This window comes from Morone saxatilis, unplaced genomic scaffold, assembly GCF_004916995.1.
Source record: "Morone saxatilis isolate NCDOM2014 unplaced genomic scaffold, NCSU_SB_2.0 Contig7, whole genome shotgun sequence".
Taxonomy (NCBI): domain Eukaryota; kingdom Metazoa; phylum Chordata; class Actinopteri; family Moronidae; genus Morone; species Morone saxatilis.
In genome coordinates, this window is record NW_023340246.1 from 9,147,599 (window position 1) to 9,159,230 (window position 11,632).

Here is an 11,632-nt window from a genome sequence, read left to right on the forward strand (position 1 = left end):
AAAATGTCTCCATATCAGTAGAACAACAAGGATAAGAGACTAGAGCTACGCTAGCGGCTCTGAGAGGCTTTACTGAGGCACAGCAGTGCTTTGAGCTAAATGCTAATGTCAGCATGCTAACATGGTCATAATGAAATTGTTAACATGCTGTTGTTTACCATGTCCTCTCTTAGTTTGGCAAATTAGCATTTACAACATTTCCTACTAAACACAAAGTATAGCTGAGGCTGATGGGAATATCATCCTTTGCAGACCATAAATATATATATAATATTTTTTTCCTGTGCTGATCTATGTGGAGATATTTCACATGATAGTTTGACCTACTGGTGGTGTCATATGAGGTCATTAAGCCATTCGTATTTATCCACTGGGCACCATTGGTATTTGTACCAATTTCATGGCAATCCACCACAGTTTCACTCTAAACTAAAAATGTGAGCTTCATGGTGGCGATAGAGCAAACGTCAGAGGATCACCAAAGTCAGTAGGATTAATTTCCTGTAGACCTTCAACCTCTTTACAAACTTTCATGACAATCCATCCAGTATTTGTCGAGATATTTCAGTCTGGACCAAAGTGGGAGACTGACTGACATTGCTATTCGTGGAGCTGCGTTGCTAGTGTAGCTATAAACCCCCTCAGTAATTTTGCCACTTTCACATTAATGTGCCTCTCAATTTTTAATGGCACCCATAGTGTTGGGATTGTCCTGCTTAAGGAGAAATAAATGAGGGGAACAAATCATAACCGACTGTTGCCTAAAAATCTGAAAACAGGAACATTTTAGTTACTGACCCTCCCACAACACCACAACATTGTCTGAACTCATCATACAAGAGTTTTTGGTGCATGAAGAAACACTTAAATTCTCTCTCTGGTTTCCTCTCATCATTCTTTTCCCTCCCTCCCTTTTTGTCCTTATCATAACCCTGCCTGTGTATGATTCAGACCTGATCTGACTGATCTCATATCATTATAAATTATAAATCTATTCTTAGCTTGAGCCAAACCCTCTCCTCTCTGTCTCTCTATCTGTCTCCCAGACCGCGATATGATAAACAGTTTGGTTTGATTAAAACATGGTTGAAACCTGCCCTGACATTCAGCCTGCTGCTGCCTTGTTCCTGATCTTCCTTATGTCTGAGGATGTAATTCAACTCTTTCTCTCTCTCTCTGACTCCTTCTTGCCAGGACTCTGACCTTGTCCTGACGTTCAACCTGTCCATGCATCGCTCCTGGTGGATGGAGAACGGACCGGGGTGCAGGGTGACACCCATTACCCCTCCTCCCTCCTGGGCACCTGAGGACCACCGATATATATCTATATCTGGCTGTCTGATGGATTTTCAGTTCATAGAGGTGGCTCACTCCTCGCTGCAGATACTCCTGGCTGTAAGTACTTAAGTAAAACAAGTACTTTCTAGTATGCACTTCAGTTTTAAACTCAAATACCTGCATGTAGGTTGTGATGTCTCGGCCGATGGGTTTAAACTGCCTTTTAACTAATAGGAATGACCTGTTGATCACAATGGAATCAAATCATTGTTGTTTGGTCTCCAACAGCTTCTGGGGTAAATATAAAATATAAAAGGTTCACCAGCTAGTCGCTAACCTCTTCTCTCAGCCATTTGGTTCTGGGCAGGTAGCATACAACGGGTTTATTGGGGCTTTTTTTTCTGTAAAGAAACCCAAAAGACTAAAGTTGTGATCTGCAAAACCAAAACAAGGCACTGAAAAATGCTAGAATGCGGACTGCATCAGGTGATAGTTGGGTTCTTCATCATGAGCAAGTATTTTAGAGATTGATATTGATATTCTCATCTTACTCTCAAAGAAAAAGCAAACAATATTCCCTAACATGTTGAACTATTCTTTTTAGTTTTTCTAAGGTTTTAATTTTAATTAGAAAATCTGCAGTGTGAGTCTCTGAACAAGTTTTCATGAAAAATGTAAATATGCAGTAGTTAAATTCTGGGCTTTTGTGTGTGTGTGAAAAAGTGCTTTGAAATGAAAGCAATTATTCAATTGATGGTCTATACAGTTACACAGTAGTACATTAAGTTTAATGTATTCTTAAGTGTATTACAACCATGGCAACTTCTGTTGCGATGGGTTAGGGAATTGTGGGTGATTGTGCCACTTTTTTGGTATCCATTTTAGAGAAAAATAAAGCATCTAGGCTTCATTAAGTTAATAACTTCATATCCTCATTAACATAGAATGGGCTAGATAAGCTGCTTTAGACTCTCTCTATGTGTGTGTGTGTGTGTGTGTGTCTCTGTGTCTGTGTGTGTGTGTGTCTTGTTCTCACTGTGTTATTTTATTGTTACAAAAAACGATTTTGTTCTCTCTGTTTCCCTCTGCCTGTCTCTTACCCTCGCCCTCCGTATTTCTTCCTCTCCTGCACTGTCAAACTGCGATAATTAGCAGGATCAAAAGAGACAGGAGAGAGAGAAATAAAGAGCAGGAATGAGGGAGGCCTGTCACTTCTCATCTTAGTCTCCTCTGTACTTTGGTTCTGTGTTTTTGGAGCATACACGCATATGAACACAGACGCAGTAAACAAACCGACGCTTCGCTGCGACTGCATGCGTCATTACACCAACGGAGAGAGAGAAAGAGTTTGGGAGTTTCAGTGTGTCTGCCTCTTTTTCAGTCTGCATCTTCCTCCCTCACTTAGCATGACTGTCTCTCTCTCTCTCCCTCACCGGCTCTCCTCATGCACTCTCTGTCAATCGATAGTGGTACTTATAGTGTGGCTGAGTGCCAAGCCACCACACAGCTGTACCACTGTCTCGCTGTAATTGGTGTGTGGAAACACTGTCATGCTCCATGAGCACACACTCAACAGTCTGACTGGTTCACTGGCTGACTGGCTGGCTGCTTCACTGTAATTGGTGGAAACAGTGTTAGGGTTCTTAATAACATACGTTCAACCAGTCGACTGGCTGACGAAGTGCGGGGTTAGGGTTTGGTAGGGTTGGATTCTAAACTGACTGGTTGTTTGTCATGTTTACTGGTTAGCTGGATGGTTAACTGAAAGATGATGTTGTTACTGTTGAGGCGGATGTTTTCCAGAAATAAAGGTGCTTTTTGGTGGACAGAATAAAAAATCTCTAATAAAGATATGTCCGGACAGTATGTGGAAGTTAAAATAGGCATTGAGGCCTTTCAGCTGTCAAGGTCTTCAAGTTTTGGGTTTTTTTTTGTTGGGCTAGGTGGTCAGTTGGGTATGTGATGGACTGGTTAGCCTGTCTAACTGGCTCACTGACTGTCTGACTTTGTCTCTGGTTTACAGTTACAGGTTCATCTGTTGTAGAAATTTAGGGTTGGCTCTACAGCAAATCTTGTAAAGTTAATATTTATTTCTACATGAGATAATAAAAGTATTAATCTCATAAGAAAATGAGGTCTCACACCCAGCTTCGTCAGGGTTTGTCCAATGGTTTATATATTTCATGTAGATTTAATGTTGAATTGTGGCAAATCTTGGACATTTTCATTTAAATAAACATCACTATCGCCAAATGAGGTAATACAATGGTGATTGAGCCTATGGCCGACTGATGAAAGCATTGCAATATTTTTGTGTGCAAGAGTACGAACTGGGTGTCTGTGGTGACATTTGTAATAAATACTATCTTGAGTTGCTGCTAATGCAAACTGAACATTTAACTGGTGAAACACAAGTCCACTTTTATGAAGCAGTCACAAGAAATGCGACGTGTTTGTCAGTGAGATTAGCACTGACCGCTATCGTTCATCAAAAATGCATCTACAAAACAGGACAACGGTCATTTTTCGGCAGCGGATCAGTTTGAAATATTGCTGAGAGTAATGGAACAAGAAGGAGCAGACACAGTGAGCTGTTAGATGAAGAGCCTTAGGCGACAGCACCTTCAACTTCTTAGCAAGGTAACCAGCTACTTTCACTTGGGCTGTTCTAATACTAAAAATCAGATCACTGTTGCTCACTGAATGATGGAAAAAGACCAATTACTGCATGACTTCTTTATTAAAACAACAATAGTTTGTTTTGTTGTACACAGAATTCTTGGACCTGTAGTATTAAACCACAATTGCTATCACTACCAGTAACAAGGTGTCACCAAATCAGCCAGGACTGAACATAAGGATTTCCTCTTGAACGAATTACTGATTTGTAAAATTACAAGCTGATTTGCTGTCTGGCTGTTTTTGAAGAGTTAACTGACTGATTAGTTTTCAAAACTACAAAACACAAAAGGGTTTCTTTACAATTTGGTGCACAGTATGAAGATCTGAGCTGGAACAGAGCATAGAGCTTCTCCAGGGAGATCCAGAGCGTCCTCAGTGAAATGTCGACTAATGCCATCACTGCCAGACTGTAGCACCGTGGGGGAATGCGGAAGTATGACTTCTGTGATTACAGTTTTTTCTACCTGCTAATAGCACAGACAGATAATAATGTGATAATTAAATTACATTTCACAACAAAAAAACATCTAAGATGAGGCAGCAGGAGCTGGCTCAGTGGTCTGGAGTGCATGCCTGCAAGTAATTTCAGTGATTAGCATAACTTCAACCAGAGTGGAGGAACTAATCAGTGAAATCACCTACTGTTGTTTTTGGTTGGAAAGTCAACCAGCATACACTCACGCCCTTCACTGCACACAGTTGAATAACCTTGACTATGAAATGTTATGTGATGAAAATGATCTTTAGTTATGCTGCTTGTTTGCATGTTGCACCTATTAGGAACACTGCAACAGTTCACCGAGAGAATGCACACAAATTGCAACCATTTTAGACTCAATACTGAACGATATCAACACCCACAGTTGTGTTTTACTCCCAGCTGGCTCATATCCTTGACATATTTCTGGTGTAAAATCGAGGCAATCAGATAGAGGCATCAGGCAATATGCACCTTTAAGATAGTCATGACCCTTTGCTCATGCTGTCAACATCAGCTTGCTAACATTCGCACACTAAGAATGATAACATGCTACTTTTAAGCACGTAGAATGTTCGCCATCATAGTTTTGCAAGTGAGCATGCTAACATTTGCTAATTACCACTAAACACAAAGTACAGCGAAGACCGATGGGAATGTCATTAGTTTTAAGTCAAAAACAAAGCTATTGGCCAATTTAAAATTTGTACTTGATGAAAGTCAAGGGATCTGCAAGGTGATAACAGTTTATCCTGAGAGGCACAGGAATGTTTAAATCAAATCTGATTAAATCCATCCAATAGTTTTAATAAATGTTAACATATTTCACAAAAAAACCCACAAATTTAAACTTCATGGTGGCCCTAGAGGAAAAGTCAGCCATATGGCTGCCATGACTAAAACATAATCAAAATGATTTTTACTTGACAGTATACAAGATATCACTTACAAAATTCACAAATACACTCAAATCCACAAATACTTTACTAAATACTTTATAAAAGACAAGGAAGCTGTCTGTGACTATGAACCATCAAAAAGAGTAACCCATTTTTAAGAGTTTAGAGGAAAGCTGTTGATAGACAGCCCGAGGTCTGATCCTCTCAGAATAATCAGTAAGATGGAAGTGTTCTGTTAATTCAGTCATTTAATCCATTTTGAGTCATGTAATTGTTTATATATTGTAATATTATTTGTTCCCCTGTGTGGGATAAATAAAGTATATTTTATCTTTTTTTATCTCTTTTTAAATTTATAGGAGGAAATAACTGAAATGGTCTCCTTGGTCATCACTTGGGAAAGAAATTGAATCATTAACATATGAAGGGTGGTTTTTATGTTCATATTTACTGACTGAATTGAATGTGACATTGTCGTCATTGACCACAGACAATGATGTCATGTTAGGGTCAAATTGTATTCATGAAAAGCAGCACTGGGACGGGATTTGTTTTATAGCCATTGTTATTCAAAGATCAGGGAAGAGAAAGAACAATGCATGAGAATTGAATGTCAGTCAACCAAGGCAACCACTGTGCTCTACAGCACTAATCTCATATTTGCAGAACAAGTTAAACCTCCTATTTTTTGTTTGTTTTTTAAAAATTAAGACAAAGGTAAGAACTTCCTGAATCAATTTAAGAAAAGCTTTCAACGAGGCATGGTAAATGGCAGCTGCAAAATTGTTGTTGTTGTATTTAAGAGCTGTGTCTTCAGATAATTCAAGGGTGAGCGAGGTTAATACTGGATTTTACTTAATTCGTGATTCATTTGTTGTTGCTGTAAGTTGTGTGTGGGTTTTACACAAGCACCAAACAGCAGAAACAAATTTAGATGAAAGTGATTGGGCATAATTATTGATTGTAATATTACAGCAATTTTTCAATGCAGCTTTGACTGGCTGACAAAATATTTTCATCACAAATAATTTACCAACCGCATGGGGTGATAAAACTGGAGCAAAACGTTAGTGTGAGTTTAAGCAGGCATCTTCAGCACATAAACAGATTTAATCCAATGAATGTGACAGGATCACAGTACAATCTATGTGCTGTAGAATGATGCAGCTGTAATGGATTCTCTCATTTGAGATTAATACATTTTTATGATAGAGTAATGCATCTAACACAAACAAGATTATCACACAGACAGACAACAGCTCTACAATTAAGATTTGTGATAAACAGTGTGAAGGTTGTGGGTGTAAAGACGCTGTAAATGGGAAAGAATTAATTATGGGACTAAATAACGTCATGATCTTCTGAAATGTTGGTCGTATATCAACCTGTGAGCTGATTCAGGTTTACAAACCTTGAGAGAGGCGATGCAGTGGCGTCAGCACTTTACACTGCGATTGTTTTGGCAAAATGCAACCTCACCTTCCTCCTTGGTGGAGGACAAACTGCGTCACTGGGTGACTGACCTATAACTGCCTTGCCCATGGCATCTGTCCTTGCTTTTCTAAAAGGTCTCCTCCCATGATGCTACACATGAATTTTTGGTCTCAGGCTATGCAGAACGCATACTGGAGGTTTTCCCTTCCTTATCAAACAGCTGTTTGACATTCAACTAATTTCTCCCTGAGCTCCTTTCAAAACTTCCAGGTGCTATCAGAATCTCTGCTAAGGGAGCATTTGGGACTTGATTACTGTAGGAGAGAATGATGATTCAGTTATCTTTTTTTAGTTTAATGGCATTTTCTTGCCACATGGCAAATTTAGCCCTGCCCTTTTATGGCAGCCTTTATCATTTGGGGCACTAATGTGAAGGCATTCACTGTATTAAATCCAGTCATTTCCAAATATCCTGATACTGTGTGCTACCTCATAACTCAGGTCAAAAAAAACACAACAATGCCAAATATAAAATCCATCTGTAATTGATTTTTTTATTTTCTAAAGTACAAAAAGTACAAAGAGCGATTGTTGTCCATATACCAGGATCTCATTTCAATGCCCTTGTTGTGTGGCTCTAGAGATTGCAACATCTGCCTGTGTTTGATCGGTTGTTCCACCACTTTGGTCCAGACTGAAATATGTCAACAAATATTGGACATATCGACATGAAATTTGGTACACATATTCATGGTCCCAATGTATCCTAATGACTTTAGTGATTCATTTACTTTTCTTCCAGCACCACCATGAGGTTCACATTCTTGGTTTTGAGCAAAATGTGCTGTCAAAACTGTTTGAGTGATTGAGATTAAATGTGGTACATGCGTCAATGCCCCCCTCAGGATGAATTGTAATCACTTTTTTAACTTTCCATGTAGAGCCGCCATCGGGTCAAAATGTTAAGTTTATAATTAAATACCTGCAAAACTGTTCCATTCCTATCATTCACAGTTGTACTTTGTGTGTAGTACTTATTAGCAATACTTAGCATGCTAAGAGGCAAAAAAAAAAAATTGTGAGGACATTCTGAAACTAGAGGGTGTATCTGCAATGCATGAAGCCTGCTTTGCAGTCATTATTGTTGCAAACATTTGTTCAGAACATTCTGTTCAAGCTCTGAAGGGGGAAATGTTACACTCAACTATCGTGGAGAGGCAAGAACATTTGACAGTCTATTACCCATACCATTACTCTTCCCTGCCTTAAGATAATGCCAATAGGTTTTGCTGACTCACTCTTGCATAGCTAACTACATTGTTTACCATGGCAACAAGCACCTGCTGCACAGTATTTTTGAGAAATGGGATAAAGACTTGTCTTCCTGCCTTCTGGGATAGTGTGCATCACCATGCACATAAAACCCCCATAAAAATGGTTTCTGCTCTGAATGAGGTACATGCCTCTGTGAGGTGAAGTGCTGAAGTTGTACAAGTTATTGCTTGTCAGGCTGATCAGGGCAGGGATCCTGTCCATGCTGAAGTGGTGCTATTTCCATTTTCATTTCCACCCGTCACACCGAACATCCTTCAGTTTTGCTGCGGTAACTAGGTAACCCTAATCCACAGACAAAATGAAAAAAGGAACCAGTGTCTGTCTGAGAAACCCGGGAAAACAGCTTGCTCTCATTCATCTTGACTGACCTGCAGACAGAAGCTGGAAAGGAAATGTTTACAGCAACAAAGTGGGACAGGGAAGAAGCTAAAATAATCATTTATATCTGTCACACACAAACTGTGATCCATCACCGTTATTAATTGTTAATTATTCCTCAAAAATAGTTCAAACTAGAAACGGAAACAATTTCTAAAAATATTAGTGTGCTGGCTGCTGGAAATTGCAGTTGCAAGACTTTGAAATAGTAATACTGAAAGAAGCAGCATTCAAAAGTTGAAAGTGTAGGTGGAAGCATTTATTAAATTAAAGTGTTAATTTAATTGCTTGTGTTGAGTGAAGCTGAGTGCTGAAAGAAGTTGAAGAGCTCAAGTTCAAACACTGAGAGGAACTAAAATCATCAAAGTGCGATACATTTTGGCTGGAAGTTTCAGCTGAAGTGAAATCACTGTTACACTGCCGCAGTTACACAGTAAGAGATGAAAGCAGTGGAAGTGTCAGTTGATATGTAAGTTCTGATGAAAGAAGTGAAATTGTCAGCTAAAGAAACAGAGACGAAAGCAGATGAAATAAAACTGTAAATGAAAGCAATTTAAATGAACATGTATAATATACATCATAATAATTAAGTCATCAATTTATCCTTACAGCTAATTTTCCAAACATAACCCTTGGTAAAACTTGCTTGCTCATTTTCACTTAATAATCTGAACGCTTTGAGCTTCAATGTATGAGTCACGCTGAGTAACATATCGTCCACTAGAAAATAAATAAATAAAGTTACCTTCAAGGATAATGCCACTTCCATTTGAATACAACACTGTGGGCTAAGAGATGAGGAGGGTTGTTTGTTTTTTATCATATTGTTAGTCATATCAACACCTGTTCCAGACATATATTTATATATTTTCTGGAGAACCTTTTAGCCCCCTGCAAAACTCAAAATGCTGGATACTTAAGTTTACAGTTAACAGGATAGTCTAGATATAACTGCAGGCACTGGACCTACTCCGACCTAAAATCCCAACAATAAACAAGATAAGACACACACACGCCATAGCCCCATAGCTAATACAGCTGCACCCCCGGCTATCTTATTTGGGTTTTTCACATCTTGAGAAGATATAATCAGACTTATTGCAAACAGGATATTATGTTTACATGCAGCAATACCAAAACGGAATACTTGAGCAACCAGAATATTAACAGGATATTGATGTGCAGAGAAACACACTCTGTCACAGCTGATCAAATGTTCTCTATTGCAGGGTGGCACAGCTCTCTGCACTCTGCTCAGTGGTACTAACAAAACTGCACCCAAAAGTCATTTTCAGAGGCAATGAGCCTGCAGAAGACAGAACAGGCTCCAGTTCAGCTTTTACTGCATGTGACAGGAAACTCCCCAAACTTGTGAAAGCCTTTTAAACAACATTTTGACTTTGTAACATTAAAAGTCTCCTTTAAGTGAATACTTATAATAAATCATTTTAGCTGAAGTGGCAGCGGACAGGAGGTGGCTTGAGGTCACCTTAATCTTTCAAAATAAAGACATTCTGCTAAACTGCTGTCAATGGCAGTGACAACTGAGGTTTTGTAGCGAGTAAAGCTTATCAGCAACTCTGAGCTGTGGTAAATTTTCAAGGCATATCTGATACATAAAAGCCTCCTATGTTATCCAAATTGATTTTCTCATCACTGTTGATCCCCATGCTGATACTGGCAGCATTATCTGCTTCCAGTATTTGGCTCAGCTTTAAATAAATTCATCCCCCACTGAGCAAAACACTATATTTCTATGACTTGTCTGCTTGTCACAGACGGACAAAACAGGGAGGAAAAAGAGGGGGAGAGAGGAGAAATAAAGAAAAGGAAGGAAGAGGAAAGGGAGAGGAAAAAAGGGTGGGGGAAGAGAGAATGGAAGAGGAGCGGGAAGGAAATAGCGAGAGAGGGAGGAAGTATGAGAAAAGGAGTGAGGAGAGGGGTGCTTTGGGAGCTGAACATTATTTAGACTAAATGAGGTCAAGACCTTGAGCTATACTCTGAATCTCAAATGTAGTTGCTCACATTTGTGTGTGTTTACGTGCTGTAGGCTCTGAGTGTGTGCTGGCATGTGTCCATGTAGTCAATAGAATACCAACCAGGTCAATGTCATTTCCCCCACATAAGCCTTATTTGAACAATAAAGCCTCTTTATTTAGGATATGTTACTTAAACGCCTCATATCAACACATATACCGCCATCATTGTCTGCCTGCAGTCTTCCTCTCTTACCACATTTCTCCCTCGATCTCTCCGTTTCATCCTCTATCATCGCGGGGTAATAAGGTCACTAAAAAGCTGACCTTACATTGAACACACCTTCCTGCGTCTTTGTTCCAATCAGCTACCTCGTGCAGGTCGCCTTGGAAACAGACAGCCAATGGGAGAGCAGATCAGAGAGCAAAGGTGTTCTGCTAGTGTGCACTGCTATATCACTGTCTAAACACTGCACACACACACACACACACACACACACACACACACACACACATTTAATGCTTTTTTTGTAACAATGTCAGCACACAAAAACACAGCACTGTAGCCCCTTTTTGATAGTTCAGTATGCAGCCATTATTGTTTTCAGGTGTGTGAATGGCTTCAAACGGAGGTGAGACCGTGGGGGAGGGAGAACAATGTGAGGTACATCTCTGCGTTCAGCTACAAGCCTGACACAAAGCCCTGTCAGAGCGGGTGGCGGTGTGAGGTTTTCATTTTGACGATAGCAACAAATACGGAACTATCTACCTTGACATCAGACTACCAAAGCAATAGAGGGAGCTGAAAATTCAATTTCAGTGATCACAATCTCACTTATGTTAACCCTCAGCGCCATAATGGAGACACGGCTGTGACAATTTCTTTTTTTTGTTTGTTATTGTTCTAAGGTTTGAAGATGTCTATTAAAACAATGCCAGTGCAGCTCTGAAACCATGAAACTTTAGGCTAACCTTGTGGTTGTCATTGAAGATGCCTGACATTCAGCGTATGTGTGTGTGTGTGTCTGTGTCCATTGATTCAAGTGCTCTATTTTTGAGCAAAATACCACAGCGCTGTTCTGCTCCACTTACACCAACACCTGTTTCCTCTGTCTGTTCCAACTATTTGTTTAGTGTCCATGCTTTCTCTGCTATCTATCTATCTATCTATC

At 39.5% G+C, this 11,632-nt stretch overlaps 1 protein-coding gene across 2 annotated transcripts in view; it reads left to right on the forward strand.

Moving 5' to 3' along the window:
* The first annotated feature begins 1,197 nt into the window (after positions 1–1,197).
* The window catches only part of nkain2 (sodium/potassium transporting ATPase interacting 2), a 17,965-nt gene continuing 7,530 nt past the window's right edge, over positions 1,198–11,632 (forward strand). For both annotated transcript variants that reach the window (XM_035678172.1, XM_035678173.1), the window contains exon 1: positions 1,198–1,395. In XM_035678172.1, coding sequence (XP_035534065.1) covers positions 1,228–1,395 — 168 coding nt within the window. In that variant the 5' untranslated portion in view covers positions 1,198–1,227. The remainder of the gene's footprint in view (positions 1,396–11,632) is intronic.